Source organism: Apodemus sylvaticus, chromosome 3, assembly GCF_947179515.1.
Source record: "Apodemus sylvaticus chromosome 3, mApoSyl1.1, whole genome shotgun sequence".
Taxonomy (NCBI): Eukaryota; Metazoa; Chordata; class Mammalia; order Rodentia; family Muridae; genus Apodemus; species Apodemus sylvaticus.
Window position 1 is genome coordinate 138420742 of NC_067474.1, and position 17826 is coordinate 138438567.

At 46.2% G+C, this 17826-nt stretch overlaps 1 protein-coding gene across 1 annotated transcript in view; it reads left to right on the forward strand.

Moving 5' to 3' along the window:
* The window catches only part of Inpp5b (inositol polyphosphate-5-phosphatase B), a 64261-nt gene that overhangs the window by 6569 nt on the left and 39866 nt on the right, over positions 1 to 17826 (forward strand). Inside the window, 2 exon segments of the mRNA XM_052177303.1 lie at positions 4943 to 5142; positions 5144 to 5324. Of these exon segments, the coding sequence (XP_052033263.1) occupies positions 4943 to 5142; positions 5144 to 5324 (381 nt within the window).

A 17826-nucleotide genomic window follows, 5' to 3' on the forward strand; every position in this document is an offset into this window, starting at 1 on the left:
ATCCCTAACATCGAAGTATCAGACTGGAAATTCTTCAAACTCCAAACTTTTTTTTTTTTTTGAGACAGGGTTTCTCTGTATAGCCTTCACTGTCCTGGAACTTGCTCTGCAGATCAGGTTGGCCTCAAACTCAGAGATTCACCTGCCACTGTTTCCTGAGTGGTGGATTTAAAGGCATGTGCCACCATCACCTGGCATATATAAAGTTTACCACTGATGTGTCATGCTTTAGACTCTTTCTCTCTTCCTCTTTCTCTGCCTCTTCTCTCTTTCTCTGCTTCTTCTTCTTCTTCTCTCTCTCTCTCTCTCTCTCTCTCTCTGCCCACCCCCCTCAGTATTTTTGAGACAGGGTCTCAGTAGACATAGGTCTGGATGTCTTGAAACTCAGTATGTGGACCAGGCTGGCCTTGAACTCACAGAGAATCTGCCTCCCAAGTGCTGGGATTAAAGGTGTTCCCCAGCTAGACTCTTTTCTAAGACCATTAATTCTTACCATACCTTATGAGGTTGGTATTATCATGTCTCTTCTATAGATAAAGGAACTCAGGCTTAGCGAGGACAAGGGCCCTGCCTGCCTGAATGGCTAGTAAGCTGGCAAGGTGGGTTCTTCCTAGGTGAGACCAGGATTGCCTACATGCCCTCTGGACCCTGAGGCTTTCCTTGAGAGCTTCCTTGGCCTGTGTCTTTCTTTTCATGTAAACAGCTCAGAGAAAGCTTCCTGGAGGAGGTGATGTTGAAGCTCAGACTATAAGGAAGAGCAAGCACCTCCCCCACCCCCCAAATCAGGCAAAAGGAGGAGAAAGGGCATTGGGCATACTGGAGCAGTAGTTGGTGCTACTGAGCTTGGTCAGGTGTGGAGAGCCTTAAGCTAGGCCAGCCAAGGCCAGCCAAGGGCAGCTCACGAAGAGGAACAAAGTCCAGAGATGCTTGGACTCTGCCCTGTAGCTTGTGGAGAGGTCTTAAAAAAGTTTCCAGGAAGATTTGAAAGTTTGAGACACACTTTCCATACCTCCACTGGTGACAGGTGTGGAAGGCAGTGAGAGCCTGGAGCAGGGGCAGCAGAAGAACAATAAGAAGGTGGGGGCCACCATGGTTCAGACATAAAGCCTAAGGCTCAGGGCGCTGGACACTTGGCTCAGCTGTTAACATCACTATCTGCTCTTGCAGAGGCTCTGGGTTCAATTCCCAGGACCCACACGATAGCTTATAACTGTCTGTGACTCCAGTTCTAGGGGACCTGACACCCTCTTTTGGCCTTCTTATATCCTAGCATATGTGAGGTGTAAATGTATAGATTCTGGCAAAACATTCATTCCCATAAAAGAAACTGGTTTTTTTTTTGTTTTTTTGTTTTTGTTTGTTTGTTTGTTTGTTTTATTTGGTTTTTTCGAGACAGGATTTCTCTGTATAGCCCGGGCTGTCCTGGAACTCATTCTGTAGACCAGGCTGGGCTCGAACTCAGAAATCTGCCTGCCTCTGCCTCCCAGAGTGCTGGGATCACAGGCGTGCGCCACCAACCACCACCCGGATGGGTGGAGGGTCATGGAACTTGGGAAGATGGGTTAGAGAGAAAGTAAGGAGACCATTCAGATGAGACCCAAGGTACCACGGGGGCCATGAGTTTGGGCTGTGTTGACAAGTTCATCCAACTGATCAGAGCACTGTCTGTATACACTAGGCAGGAAATGATATTTGCTGAGTGGATGAGCAGAGAGTATGGTGTTGTCATCTGTGGTCAGGGTCCAGGCTGAGTGTCCCAGGTTCTTGTCCTCTTATTCAAAAAATCAAAAAGAGGGACTCACACAGATTTGCACAAAAGGCAAGCTAGCATCAGTGGAGCAAGGGCACAGTGTAGATCATGGAGGGAGACACTGTCAAGGTCGACTCAAGGTCCTGGGATATCACCTAGTGTTAGGAGGGATTTGTTACTAAGGGGTCTAGTATTGATTGATTGATTGGTAGGTTAAGTCATATATTCATTTTTTTCTACTATGCATACCCCTTCCCATAATGCATCTGATCTTTTTTAAAAGATTTATTTACTTATTTTATGTATCTGAGTACACTGTAGCTGTAGTTATGAGCCATCATGTGATTGCTGGAAATTGAACTCAGGAGCGCTGCTTGCCCCAACCCCACTTGCTCTGGCACAAAGACTTATTTGTTATATGTAAGTACAATGTAGCTGTCTTCAGATACACCAGAAGAGTGTGTCAGATCTCATTACAGTGGTTTTGAGCCACCATGTGGTTGCTGGGATTTGAACTCAGGACCTTTGGAAGATTAGTCAGTGCTCTTAACCACGGAGCCATCTCTCCAGCCCAATACATCTGATCTTAATCATTTGTATTCCCAATTATGCATAGGCATAAAGTGGTAAATAGAGAAATTTTCCCTAAAATATTACCAGTGGACATAATTTTGCCCAACTTCCCATTTACCCAAACTAGTTCAGGCCAGGTCAGCCCTTCTATTCTTCATACATAGATTCATTGGGAATAAGATTGAATAGAAAACTATCTAAATTTGAATGAGATCAGAGGTAGGAAAACTAACACTATTGTTCAGAGATGGGTTTATGTGTATCCCATAGAGACCAGAGGTTGAGGTGGCTCTGAAGTTGCTGAGTGCATTGTTCAGATAGGTGTGTGTGTGTGCATGGTATGTGCGAATGAAGGACTTAGGCAGTCAAAGGAATTATTTCAAGAGGTGTGTGTGTGTGTGTGTGTGTGTGTGTGTGAGAGAGAGAGAGAGAGAGAGAGAGAGAGAGAGAGAGAGGGAGATTAAGGATATGCCACTTTTAGTGTCTGCCTTGCAGACTTCTCGCCTGCTCTTTCCTCGGGGGTTCCACACCCTGTCTGAGGTAACCAGCAGGGAAGTCCTGTACCCACTCTTCTTTCTCTGACTGTCATTCAGGACAGGGCTTCCTTAGGAAGGAACCTGGTGACAGGAACGGATGGATCCTTGAACACCCAGCAGCTAACGCTTGCACTTTCCGTATGAAGGGATTGGGGTCCAGGATGAAGCTCCAGATGGAGGCTGTCCTCCTCATTAACCCTCTGAGGTGGAGTGGTGCCTCAGTCAAGAAACAGCAGGTGATGAAAGGAGTAAGTTCTCTTCAAACTGGAAACCTACCGGAGTGAGACATCTCCCTAGCTATCTAGACAATGCAAAACAAACCATGGTTATCTTGTTTCATTTCTGGAGCAATAAGAGTAAGGAGTAGATTTCCCGTTTTATTGTTGAGTAAGCTTCTGACCCAAGTTTTAGGATAACCCCCCACCCCCAGTTCTAGGAACTCCAATAGTCTAGTCTTTCCCATTGATCTCAATTCTGCAATTAAAAAGACAAGGTATTGGGGCACACACCTTTAATCCCAATACTCAGGAGGCAGGGACAGGTGGACCTCTGTGTCCAGGTGTACACCACCATCTCTCAATTTAAAACTTTGTTTTTTAAAGGAGGGGGGGCTTTTAAGTGTCTTGTATAAGATGACAAAGCAAGCCAGGCGGTGGTGGCACACACCTGCAATCCCAGCAATCTGGGAGGTAGAGGCAGGCAGATTTCTGAGTTCAAGGTCAGCCTGGTCTACAGAGTGAGTTCCAGGACAGCCAGGGCTACACAGAGAAACCCTGTCTCAAAAAAAACAAATCCAAAAAAAAAAAAAAAAAGAAAAGAAAAAAGAAAGAAAGAAAGAAAAGAAAAGATGAAAAGATGACACAGCAAATGTAAGAAACTTACCCTGAGACCATTCATGAGTTGAAGTAACAAGTAGGTTTTTGACACAAAAAATGCCACAGTTTGAGTTGAGACCCCATCTCTGCCACTTTCGTATGTGAATGTGGATGGTTCTTTTACTTCTTCAGATTTTAGCTTTCTGGTCTGTACAGTAGAAATAGAAAGATAAGCCTGACTTACCTAACAATCTAAGAGTTTTGTGAGGATCTCGTAAGATTGGATCTGGGTTAGTAGTAGTAAGTAACATTGAAAATAATTTGAAAGCAGTGCCTGGACTTGAGCGTAGGTCTCCTCGGTGCAGTTGGATCTGGTTCATGCAGTTATACAAGCTGAGCAGGCAGGACAAGAAGGGTTTAGCAAGAAGGGTTAATGCTACAGTTTAGAGTCAGAACTGGGCTTGAGTCAGAAGCAGAGGTTGCTCAAGAACTTCTAGAGGGGGTGATGCCCATTGGGTTCAGAGTACCAGAAGGTTGTCTTTATTTATTTATTTATCTATCTATTTATTTATTTATTTTTGAACAAGGTTTCAACATGTTGCTGGGGCTGGCCTGGGTTTCACACTCTTCCTTCCTAAATCCTGAGATTACACGAGTGTAGCCCAGGCTGATCCTAAACTTCTGGTCCCCCCACCTGGCAACTTCTACCCCCTGAGTTTGGGATTACGGGTATGTGCCCCCCTCCCGGCCACCCACCAGTTTTATATGGTGCTGGGTATCCAACCCACAGCTTGATGGCGCACACTAGGCAAGCAGTCCTACCTAGCTGCATCCCCTGGCCCCAGAGGGCTTGTCTTAATAGTATATTAAGTAACATGTAATATAGCTTATTTCTAATTTGTCTGTAGTGGCTAGGAAGTTTCAGATGAAGGATCGGGGAAGTTAAATCTCCCAGTCTCTTCTTTAATGCTGATGTCTGGTTACGTCTCCACTTTGTGACCTTGCATTCATTCTTTCTGAACTTAGTTGCCTCTTCTACAAAATTAGGATAATAATTCCCCACCTAATAAAGCTTGTTGGATAATGAAGCAGTCCTGCTTTGGCAGAGAATTTTCGTCTTCCCTTCTGTTAATTGCATTTGGATTTCAGATCCAAGCTGAGCAGGAGGGAAGCGGGCTTGGGAGAGTCTCCAACACATACAATCTTACAGAAGTGCAGTTGCCTTTTCAAACCGTGGTTCAGTTTGTGCTCTATTGTCCCTGACATAGGTTTCGACCCTGAGACGCCGGATCCCGAGTTCCTATGGCTGTCCAGACACAGGTGCGCGGAACCCGACGCTGAGTCGTCCAAACCGCGCGAGTGGAATTCGGACCCGGGTACCCGGAGTGGGTTCGCGCCCATTGGAGGAGGCAGGTATCAGTCTCGGAAAGCACGGCGAGGATTGGAGGATGACTTGCCTCAGGGGCCTTGGCTACCTTCTGCTTTGGGGCGGAGCCACTGAGGAGCCGGAATTTCTATTGGCAGAGGAGGTGCATGAGGGCGGGCCTGTGCGAGGACGGAGCGCGCGCGGCGGGCGGCGGGATGAAGCGCTTGAGGAAGCAGACTGGGAAATGTCGGCAGGAGGCGGCTCTCGGGAGCGCGACTGTGCAGGTCGGGCGGTCGCTGCGGAGCGGGGCTACGGTGTTGGGCTTTTGGGAGGACTGGCGGGCCGTCAGATGGCTGCGTGGGGGCGAAGGTCAAGGTCTTGGCCATCGGCAAGGCGGGGATGCTGCGGCTCAAGTTCTGCCTGGAAGTTACTCTCCGCCCGGCGTGAGGGCAACAGGCCGGTGACTAGCGGGTACCCGGGAATCCTAAGGCACAGGGGTTAAGGAAGCCCCGTTGGTGGCCGGGTGTGTGACCTCGTGCTGCTTGCTTACTCCCCTTGGTGTTTCGGTTTCTCCAGCCGAGGTAGTTCCTCAGTGCTGGCCTTTCGATGGTGGTGTGTGTGTCTGTGGGGGTGTGCGCGACTGTGACAGAGTTGTCTTCGGATGATGCGTGGAGTGTGCTAGCATTCTCCGTGCTCTGCTGCCGCTGGGACAGTGTGGCCCTGTGCACGTAGCTGGCGTGCAGGGAGCCTTGGCTACCGTGAGACTGGAGGCCCGCGGGGATCAGGTGAACAGGTGAACTCAACTAACTAGGTTTTTGCCACTTATCCCTTAGTGGATAATGTGCAGCACAAAGGCTGATTGTTGAACAAGGTATTGTCCTTTGCAGAGGGACGGAGAGGCTCGGGGCTGAAATTTGGGTCAGCCCTGTGATTTAGGTCTCCCTGGCGTTTGTTTTCCCCAGGGTGTTGTCCATGGAGTACCAGGCTCCTAAGGGCTTTGGCGCAATCACTAGTACCCATTTCTGTCATTCCTGTCCGTGCTTTGCTAGCATCGAAAGTCTGTCAAGTAGCCTTGTCAAGTATGGGCTAGGACGTTCGCAATTATGAGGCTTGAAAAGTATGAGGAGTTGGGGCGAGGTGACAACGTTGGGCAAGAGTTTGTAAAACGAGAGGAAACTAGGCAGCAGAGGACTTCCTCTGCCTTTCCTTCCTTGAAACTGCCACAAGATGCCACCGAAGCCCTTGGTGGTGTAGATAGTGCGCATCTTTCTTGGGCTATCTCAGAGCTCACTTGTATGGCTGTCGCTTCAGTTTCCATGAGGTTTGTGGTAAGGGGACTGGTGAGCGTTTAAGATTAACCTCCTCTCTTGCCCTTTACAACCTGCTACCAGAAATGCAGTTAAGTGGAGAACAGGCACAGTGACTGTATAAAAAAAGTGGCTTCTGCCTTTTGCCCACACACTAGAGCTGGGCTATTGGGAGCTCTTCTAGTAGAGAGAGATGAGACCATGAGAAATTAGGGCAGCCAGCTCTGAAAAGAGTTATCTGCCCCAGGGTGAAATATGTGCACCGGTCGCAGAAGCATTCATCTCACTTCACAAAGGAAAAACTGGCCGTATCCTAGAGAGGAATTACTGTCAAGATTTTGCTTTGACTTTTTAATTCCAAAGATTCATCCTCATCATAATACCCAATAGTAGATGATTGGAGATGGTACCAAGCCAAGCACCCATTTCTGTTTGGGTCATCTCTGATTCCAAAGTTGCTCTGGCCTTAACGGAGAGTCACTTCTTTTTTAAGAGATGGAAAGAACCCTTTGAACCACCTCTGAATGCACCAGTAGATCCAGCCCCAGTGGAAACAAGTAGTGGATTTTGATTCTTCCTATGTGTAAACCATCAAAATACCCACTTCCCCAAAACCCAGGGAACTAACCTAAGGCAAAATGCAGTTTCCCAGTGCTGTTGGTAGCCAGGTGCATAACAGATGCCTGTAATCGCAGCAGGTGCACGGTGGAGGCAGGAACCAGGAGGTTAGAGCCATTGGTTAGGTATGCCAGTGAACACAAGGCCGGTGGCCTTGGAAGTGAAACCCCATCTCATTAAAACAAACAAAAACACCCCAACAACAATGGATTAAAAAGCAAACAACTATTCTTCAGGAGTTGACAATCTGATGAAGAAAGGTCTGCTAGGCTAGTGTGTACATAGAGCTGAGGGGCCATAGGGTCAGTCTAGCAGCATGATGGTCCTTGTAGGGTAAACAAAAGCATCGTGAAGGTCTGAGAGTTTGGGGGCAAATCGAACCTATCGCTCATCCCATTCTTTTGCCTTGTTAGAAGATATCACTTTAGTGATTTTTGTTTCCCCAAAACTCCTTTTCTTTGGTTAATTTCAGCTGAATTCAAGAGTGCTAAGGTGAGGCTAGGGAGACACTTCAATGAGTAAAGTGCGCACCTTGCAAATACGAGGACCTGAGTTCATATCCCTGGGTCCCCTGTAGAGCCAGACACCATGTGGTGGGCATCTGTAAGCCCAGGGTTCTTGTGGTGAGTGGAGGCAGGAGAATCTCTGGAAGCTCGAAGACCACCTACCTCGCTGTCTGTATTCAGGGCTGATTAAGAGATTTTTTTCTCAAGGGAGGTGGGAAGTGAGGACTGTATATGCACACGCAGACTTATCACACAAAGATTTAATCAAGAGTCCCAGGGTGGCTTGGTGGGACTGTAGTAGGAAAAAGAGATGGAGCTCGTTTCTGACTAAGTCTGTGTCTTCAGGTCACAGATGTGTCAGCGCTGGGCTGTGGTGTGGAATCACAGTGGCTGGTGCTCTTGGTTTCTGGAACATCGTGGTCTTATTTTGATTTTGGACTGGTTGCTGTTTCAAAGAGTAGCTGTTTTGCTTTGTTACTTATCTGATCGCTTTTAACTTTGGGATGCTCTTTCCTTCCTTAATAAGAACAGAGTGTGGCTTGGAAGAAGTGCCTCATTATAGCTATCTGGCAGCCGAAGGACTCTGTAACTCATATAGCCCCACTGGGGATGCTGCACGGGGCTCAGTATTGTCCAAGTCCTTTTGCAAAACGTTCACCAATGTTTAGCCTGCGTTCGTGGCAGAGTCCTGGAGTTGTATTCTGGAAGATACATGGGAAAGGAAACAGTTGAAATCCCATGGGATTTAACCAAATGGCAATAACAAGAACAGGAGCTGGGGTCCAGCAAAATAGCTCATCAGGTAAAGAAAGGCACTTGCTACCAAGCATGGTGCCCTGAGTTTGCCTCCTGGAACTTAACGCAGTAGAAGGAGAGAACTGTCTGACACACAGGCAACATGTCAGCATGTGCCTGTTCACGTCACACACTGACTTCCACACACAAATTCATAATAAATAAAGGAATAAATGGAATTTCAAAAACCAACAAAGTGGTAATAACATTTTTTTCTCCCAAGGCAGGGTTTCTCTTTGTAACCCTGGCTGTTCTAGAATTCACTTTGTAGATTAAGCTGTCTTGGAACTCACCTAGATCCATCTGCAGCCTGTGTTTGTGTTTACTGAGTGCTGCGAGCACCACTACCACCTAACACATTTTGGTGTTTTGAAATAGGTTCTTTTACTTTTCTTCTAGGTGATTCAAAGTTAGGCAGCTTTTTAGTAGCTCAAGTGTGACTCTGTGTGTGTGTGTGTGTGTGTGTGTGTGTATTTGGAAGCTGTAGATCATCTTAGGTATTGTTTCCTAGGAGTCATCTAGCTTGTTTTTTTGAGACAGGGTTTCTCATTGGTCTGTATTTCTGATTAGTGGAGACTGACTGGTTATAGAGTCCCAGCACTCATCCTGTCTCAGCCTCTCTGGTCCGGGATTGCAGGTGGAAACCATTGCTCTGGCTTTTTACATGGTGGGGGAAAGGGGGCTGAAGTCAGGTCTGCATGCTTTTGCAGCAAACACCTTACTGACAGAGCTCTCTCTCTAGCCCTGCAACCAAATTCTCACTGAAGTATGTTACAAATATTTTCCCCTGGACCCAGGAAGCAAAGCATTAAACTCTGCTTGGCCTGTGAAAGGAAATGACTACTATTTATATCTCAGGGTAACATGAAGGGTAACCTACATTAGCAGAGCTGGAGCCTGAGAGAATGTTAGAAAAATAGCCTGTGGGTTGCTTTTCTGCTTCTTTCATCTGGCTTTGTCTGTATTAATAAGTTAAACCTGTGTGACCTACTGATACAGTCTTTCATTGTGGGGAAGATGAATTTGCCTTTTGTTTATCTTAGAGATGGAAACCCTGCATATCATGCTCACCGCTGTAGGAAGTTCTTCAGGCTCCTAAACAAATTAATTTATTTTGAGTCACTTGTTTCTTTGAACAGAACAAAATGATACTCAGTTTCTTCCTTTTGTTGTATCTGTCTCCATTTTTTGCTTGTCCTATTCAACCTTGTGCTTCTACAGCAGGCAAACTTTCTCCTTAATAATTGTTTTCTTGTCAAAATGGTTGGTTTGGAATGTCTTGTCTGGACCCACAGACACTCAATTAGGAGTGGCACGCTAAGCAGAAATCCTCAAGGCCTGACAGTTAAGGAAGAGGGAAGCATCAATATTTATTAGAGGAAGGACAGTGTTGGGGTAGAGACTCTGACTCTGTGTGTGTACATTGTTGTTGTATTGCCTAAAATACACTGTAACAACAACAACCCAAACAAAAAAGAAAAAAATCCCAACAAAACCAGAAGTAGCCAGGCACAATGCCTCTTGTCTGTCAGCCGTCTTCAGTTGGGAAGCTACACAGATCTCAGCTCATAGTATGTGCAAGGCCCCAAATCCCCAGCACTAGAAAAAAGAGTGGAAGAAATCCTTTCATGATTTTGTAGACTTTACTGATGATCCATCTATGGACTGAAGTTAGCAAATATTAACAGGAGAGAGACTTTCATTCTTGGCATTTTGATAAGGATTTAAACAAAGTGTGTGTGTCAGTGACCCGGGTATTTGAAAAATGAAAAACCATGCTCTAACAAGTCACCTGTTCTGATTGTTCTTTTCCTTATTTTTTCTTTGTGTGGATATGTGGTGTGCCTGCGTGTGTTCCTGTGCGAGTGTGCAGATGTCTTTGTTGGAGTGCGGAGGCTGGAAGAGGGTGTGGGGTGCCCTCCTTTCAATTTCTGCCTCAGTTCCTGACACAAGTGCTTTCACTGGACCTGGAGCCTCACTGGTTTTCTGCTAGGCTGGTGGCCATTGAGTCCCAACAGTCTTCTTGTGCTCCAGCCCCTTCTTGCCAATGCTGGGCTCACAACATGCACAGCCATCCTGTCTTTTTTTTTTTTTTTTTTTGTTTTTGTTTTTTCCAGACAGGGTTTCTCTGTGTAGCCCTGGCTGTCCTGGAACTCACTCTGTGTAGACCAGGCTGGCCTTGAACTCAGAAATCCACTTGCCGCTGCCTCACAAGTGCTGGGATTAAAGGCATGGGCCACTACTGCCCAGCTGGGAGTAAATTCTGTGAAATGGGAGTAAAAGTTTGCTTCCTGGAAGGAGGGATGCTGACTTCCTTCCTTGGTACTTTTGCTTGGGAAGCTTCAGGCGTTGGCTATGCCTACCCACAAGGCTTAGACCCTGGTGGCCCCGGAGCCTATCCAGGAGTGGATTCTTCCCACTGAGAGTTGCAGATCCTTTCTGCCTTAGCCTTCCAAAATTCTGATTACACGTGATGCAGACTGCTGCTACACTCAGCCAAGTTTTTGCCCACTGTCTCTTCTCCCTGTTTTGGAAATGGGGCTTCATGTGCTCAGGCTAGGCTTGAGCTCCTGAGGATGTCCATGAACTCGTGGTCCTCCCACCTACAGCTCCCATCTGCTGGGATCACAGAGCTTGTGTGCTGCCTGCTGTCACAGTCTCTCCCCTCACCTCACCTCCTGATTCTTTTCTCTCAGTGCAACCACTGAAAGCCATGGCCATTTTATTTTATAGTTATGTTTTTCTTTATCAGACAGAAATCTTGCATGATAGCCCAGGCAGATCCCTAGCTCTTTTTGTAGCCCAGGCTGGCTTTGAACTCCCGGTAAAATCTGTCTCAGGCTCCCTTATGCTGGGATTGTAGGTCTATGCAGCTATGTTCCAACTCTTATGGTTATCCTGGATTCTTCTCTCTCACATCTGGTGAGCAAAATCGTTTTTAACTGTAGCATTGCCTCTGTCTGTTCACATTACAAAAATTTGAAGTTTTCTTTTTTTCTTTCTTCTTTTTCTTTCTTTCTTTCTTTCTTTCTTTCTTTCTTTCTTTCTTTCTTTCTTTCTTTTTTTTTTTTTGTTTTTTTGTTTTTTTGGATTTGGTTTTTTCGAGACAGGGTTTCTCTGTATAGCCCTGGCTATCCTGGAACTCACTCCGTAGACTAGGCTGGCCTCGAACTCAGAAATCCGCCTGCCTCTGCCTCCCAGAGTGCTGGGATTACAGGCGTGCAGCACCACCACCCAGCTTCTTTCTTTTTTCTTTTCTTTTCTTTTCTTTTCTTTTTTTTTTTTTTAGACCAATCTGGTCTCGAACTCAGATCTGACTGCCTCTGCCTCTCAGGTGCTAGGATTAACGGCCTATGCCACCACTGCCTGGCATTCTCACATGGACAATTGCAGTGGCTTCGTACTAATCTTCCCTTACTTATTTTATTTTTGTAATTTTCATTTTTCAGTTCTGACCATCGAGCCACTTTGCTCGTGCTAGCTGGTGCTCTCCAGTTGAGCCACATTCCAGCCCTTGCCTTCCTACCTGCACAGATTCCCCTCCCCCTCCATTAGCATACACCTCCTAGCACATCCCACTGTGTCTGGGGTGAGTAGTGCTCCACACCCCAGTGTGAGTTCAGATGCCTCAGCTCTGCTGCGCAACCGCCTCTACTCTCACCTGAATCACAACTCACCTTTATGCACTTCAAAGGTTGCTTATTGTTTCTGGTGAAAGCCCTGTTCCTTTTTTACCTCTTTGTTGACTTTTTTTTTTTTTTTTTTTGAGACAAGGTCTTCACTGTGTAGCCCTGGCTTGCCTTGAGGTTATACAGATCCACTTGCTTCTACCTCCCAATGCTGTAATTAAAGGAGTGTTCTAGCCAGGCGGTGGTGGCGCACTCCTGTAATCCCAGCACTCTTGGAGGCAGAGGCAGGCGGATTTCTGAGTTCGAGGCCAACCTGGTCTACAGAGTGAGCTCCAGGACAGCCAGGGCTATACAGAGAAACCCTGTCTCGAAAAAATCAAATCCACCCCCCCCCCAAAAAAAAAACCAAAAAAAAAAAAAGAGTGTTCTACCATGACCAACTACACTGAATTTCTGACAATTTTATTTATTTGTGTCACACACAAAAATGCACACATGCCTGCATATGCACACACACAAACACACAAACATGCACACACACAAATATGCATATACACAAACACACACACACATTCATGTGCCACGGGGCAAGTGTGGAGGTTCTCTCCATTTACCATGTGAGTCCTGGAGATTAAACTCAGATTATCAGGCTCAGCAGCAAGAGTCATTCCTTTGGCCCTGGCTTCATGTTTATAAACTTGAACTTTTGAACTTGCTGTCCTTGGCAGTTTTCATCGGTATGTTGGGGGGTGGGGGGTGGGGGGGTCTGTCTGAGCCAGCAAGGTGTGGCTCAAGTCTGTAATTGTAAACACTTGGGAAGTGGAGGCAGGAGGATCAGGAAAGAGTTTGAGGTCCACCTGGGCTGCTTGAGGCTATGTCTAAAGGAAGAAGAAAAGTCTGCCTTTGGTTGAGCTGAGGAAACTATAAATTATAGTCTTCACATACAGAGCATGCTCCCTCCCTCCGTTCCTCCTCCCCCTCCCCCCTGCCCCTTTTGTGAACTGCTCTACACACACACACACACACACACACACACAGCTTCCTGGCTTGCTCTTCCCACTTCTCTTTCGGCACCTAACACCAGACCACAGACAGTTAACTGAAGGCCGGCTGAAGAGAGCGAGCCTGGAGGAAAAGTCAAGTCATCTCCAGTAGCCCATCACCCCTGACCTGTGTCACATGATTGTGCCAGAGCCTTTCCTTGACAGCGTGGCTGCCTGTTTTAGCCCTTCTTTACCTACTGTCATTTGTTTAGGGAACACACCAGATTTTGGATTCAAGACTTTGAGAAAAAAAATGTGGTTTTTAGACTTGAGTTTCTGTCTTCCCCCTATACCTCCTTAAATGTTTTAATCTTGATTTTTCCTGCATCCACCTCCCAAGTGCTAAAATTACAGGCATGTACTGCCAGGTCTGGTTTTGTGGTACTTTTTTTTATACATAGATCCTTTCTCAGAAAAGACAAAAACCAAGCCCAAACAAACAAACAAACCCATAACTGTTTGGGCAGGCTCAAAGGGTAACAAAGGACTCTTTCCATTCATGCCTGGTGCCCTGTGTTATTAAATTCACTTAAGGACTCCTAGTCAGATTGGAGACATGGCTCAGGGCTTCGGGTGGTTGAGCAGTATACTGGCTGCTCTTCCACAGGTCCTGAGTTCAATTCCCAGCAGCCCTAGGGTGGCTCACAACCATCTATAATGAGATCAGATGCCCTCTTCTGGCATGCAGGTGTACATGCAGATAGAGCACTCATGCATAAAATAAATAAATCTTTAAAAAAAAAAAAAAGAACTGCTAGCTTTGTGTACTGGGTACACAAAGTTTTCCTTTGCTATAACAATAAAATTCAAGCCAGGCAGTGATGGCACATGCCTTTAATCCCAGCACTTGGGAGGCAGAGGCAGGCGGATTTCTGAGTTCGAGACCAACCTGGTCTACAGAGTGAGTTCCAGGACAGCCAGAGCTACACAGAGAAACCCTGTCTCAAAAAACAAAACACACAAACAAACAAAAAAAATAAAACTCAAAGCCGGGCAGTGGTGGCACATGCCTTTAATCCCAGCACTTGGGAAGCAGAGGCAGGCAGATTTTTGAGTTCAAGGCCAACCTGGTCTACAGAATGAGTTCCAGGACAGCCAGGGCTACACAGAGAAACCCTGTCTTGAAAAATCAAAAAAGGAAAAAAAAAAAAAAGAATAAATTCAAAGTCTGGCATGGTGGCAGAAGGATTGGGAGTTGAAGGCCAACCTGCTACTAGAAAGTCATAAAGTAGAATTACATCATTCCCAGGAAAATAAATACTGGAGCCTGGGGAATAGCTCAGTTCTTGCTGCATAAGCCCAAGCCAGGTCCCTAGCATCCTGGAGAGCTGGCCTGGTGCCTGGGCCCTTTAATCCCAGTGCTGGGGAGGCAGAGGGAGACAGATCCCTGGGACTTACCGGCCAGGCTGGCCTAATCCACAAGCTTCAGGTCACTAAGAGATCCTAGCTCAAAGAGGACCCATGTGAGCACCAAACACACACCAAGTATCCTGTGGGTCTCTTTTGTGCTTCCTAGATTTATAAGGATAAAGTCCTGTGTGTAGAGATGGTAACAATAGATGGCAAGTAGAAGGACTAGGAGAATGAAGAGGACTGAGGGGAGCGAGGAAGGAGGAGAAGAGGTGGGCATTGGCTGTGTGAGCTCAAAGTGCATCACGTGTGTTCATGGAAGTGGCCTTGCATAACAGTACAATATAACAATAAAATAATTAATTATAAGTGTCCTCTTGACCTCTAAAGAAGAAATATGGGAAGTCTGAGGTTTGTGTGGAGTTTAAAGTCTTACCATTTGGTTCAGAATGTGCCACAATTACTATTAGCAGTTGTAATTTATTAAGCAATGACTGTGATCTATGGACCCTAATACTGTGCTATAAAAATTCTAGGAGCTAGGCGTGGTAGTACATACATAAGGTAGCAGAAGGATCAGGAGTTCAAGGCCATCCTCAACTATGTAGTAAATTTGTAAGGTAGAGGCCAGTCTCCTGTCCACCATGAGACCCAGTCCCTAACAACAATGAGAAGAGCTCTGGAAGGAAATCTTATCTTGGGAGTATGTTGAGGTTTATTTGGTTTGTTTTTTTGAGACAGAGTCACTCTATGTAGCCCTGGCTATCCTGGATCTGTAGATCAGGATAGCCTTGAACTCACAGAGATCCACCTGCTAACGATCCCCAAATCCTGAGATTAAAGGCATGTGCCACCACTGCCCAGCAAGTTTGTTTGTTTATTTTTTGTTTTTTTATTGTTTATTTTAATTATCATGACAAAATCCCAGAGGAAAACAACTTAAAGTGGGCCAGGATATGGTTCAGTGATTGAGAACACTTGCTGATCTTGTAGAGGACCTTGGTTCAGTTTTCAGCACTCATGCTGGGCAGCTCACAGCCACTTGTAACTCCAGTTCTAGGAGACCCAATTCCTTCTGACTGCTGAGGATACTCACACATATGTGCACCCCCCCCCCCCCCCACACACACACACATACACAAATTTATTTTGGCTCATTATGGTTTCAGAGATTTAAGTTCATCAGCTGCTTCCATTGTTCCCCGGCCCCCCACTTCTTTGTTCTCTCTCTCTCTCTTTTTTTAAAGATTTATTTATTATTATATGTGTATAATACACTGTAGCTGTCTTCGGACACCAGAAGAGAGCGCCAGATCTAGTTACAGATGGTTGTGAACCACCATGTGGTTGCTGGGATTTGAACTCAGAACCTCTGGAAGGGCATTCTTCAGTGCTCTTTACCACTGAGCCTTCTCTCCAGCCCCTTTGTTCTCTTTTTTAAAAATTTCTGTTTGCTTTAGACTTAGACTTCTGGTAAAACAAAACCATCCTACTGAAAGAACATAGTAGTTCACTCCCTGGCATCCAGGAAACAGAAAGGGAAGTGGGAGGGGAGGGGGCGGAAGAGGGCCCGGGGCAAGATACACCCTTATGCCTGAAGAGAGTATCTGGTCTCATAAAGTTGTAGGTGGCTGTGAGCTTCATCTGTGCCTGATTCTCTACAAGATCCCAAAGTAGTTGCTGGTCTAAACCCAGACCTTCTCTGCAAGAGCAGCAAGGACTCTTAACCACTGAGCCATCCCTCCAGCCTGTAAGGCATATAGTCCAGCACTTCTGTGTGCTGGCGCCATCCAACACCCTGGGGGTTAGTCCTTATGGGGAATAAGGAAAAGAGCGGAACAGAATGTCTTGAGTGCCTGTGACGTACGGACATTGCACTCTTTATTTTGAGACCGGCTCTTCCTCTGTGGCCTGCTCTGGTCTGGAACACATGAATTCAGGGCTGGCTTTGAAGAGTCCTTCAGCATCAGGCTCAAGTCCGAGCCATCATGGCTATGCATTTGGTCATCATTTGGCTTCTTGGTCACACTAGTACCACTTTACAAATGAGGAAACAAATTGTCTTTTGCTTGAGGTTTCACATGATGTAATGCATGGAACTGGGAAAATACCCAGCTTTGTTCCAAAACCTGAGGTTTTCCTCTAATGTCTCTTAAAGTACCAGCTAAGGCTCTCTGAATTAATTCACAGAAACACCTACTGAAAGCTCACATGTGGGTGAGCGGAGGCTTGTGAATGGGGAGGCAGGAGTTGATGCTGGGTTCTACAGGTGAGGTGGCCAGAAGGTCGGAGGGACTTCCTGTTGTAGGAGTGAGTGCAGCATGTGTGGGAACCTGTCCTTTTAGATTGAGATGTCTGGGTGGTGGATTAATGAGGGAGAATAAAGCCAATCTGCAAAGGGCTTTGGATGCCAGTTGAACCAGTTTTGGCCTTAACCTGCGGGCATCATCTAACCCTGAAAGTTTTGTAACATAAAGATGAAATCAGAGTTTCATGTGGCCAAGACCAGAGACTACATTGGGCAAGGAGAAGTGGGAGGATCTCTTAGGCTCAGTGGTTGCAAATGAAGAGGTGGTAGCCTGGAGAACAACGACTGTGAGGATGAAGAGGGGCCCCAGAGGAAGCGGGAGTGGATGGCAGGATTGCAAAGCCGAGGTCAGAGGGGCGGAGGGAGCTGCTGACAGCCCTGAGAGCTCAGGAGGAGAGCATAGACGTGGAGTCTCAGTTTTCCCTGGGACCCGCCCCAGTGTAGAACATCCTGTGGGACTAGGGAGATGGAGGCAGACTGAGCTGAATGGCCCTGCTAACAGTGACCAAGCATGATGTATGGCCATTCTCAGAGGAGGCACCAGGCCGGAATCTGCACCGATAGTTATGATAGCTGTCAGCTACCGGCTATATAAAGTAAAATTAAAAATTGAGTTTCCCGTTTGTTGTAATCACATTTTAGGTGAATATATATATATATATATATGTATGTATATATGTATATAGGTGGGGGTGGGGGTGGGTAGGTATGTCAGTGCACCTTTGGAGGTCAGAGGATGGTATGGAGTCAGTTCTCTCCTACCTGCATATGGCTCCAGGGATTGAACTCAGGTCATCAGGCTTGCTTGGCAAGTGCTCTACCCAGCCGAGCCATCTTACAAGCCTAGAAATAGGATATTTTGACTTGGGTTTCAGTATACATTTTTTTTTTTTTTTTTTTTTTTTACTTTTCATGTAAAAGTCGAGACTGGGGACTGGAGAAGTGGCTCAGCAGTTAAGAGCACTGACTGTTCTTCCAGAGGTCCTGAGTTCAATTCCCAGCAACCACATGGTGGCTCACAAACATCTGTAATGGGTTCTGATGCCCTCTTCTGGTGTGTCTGAGGAGAGCTACAATGTATTCATATACATAAAATAATTTTTTTTTTTTAAGTCCAGACTGTACAGACTGGCGTCAAGAGTTTGTACTGAGATGTTGTCTCCTATCTATATTTTGTAGTTTTGGGCATTGTTTGACTTATAGAGCACCTGGGCTACTGAGGGAAGGATA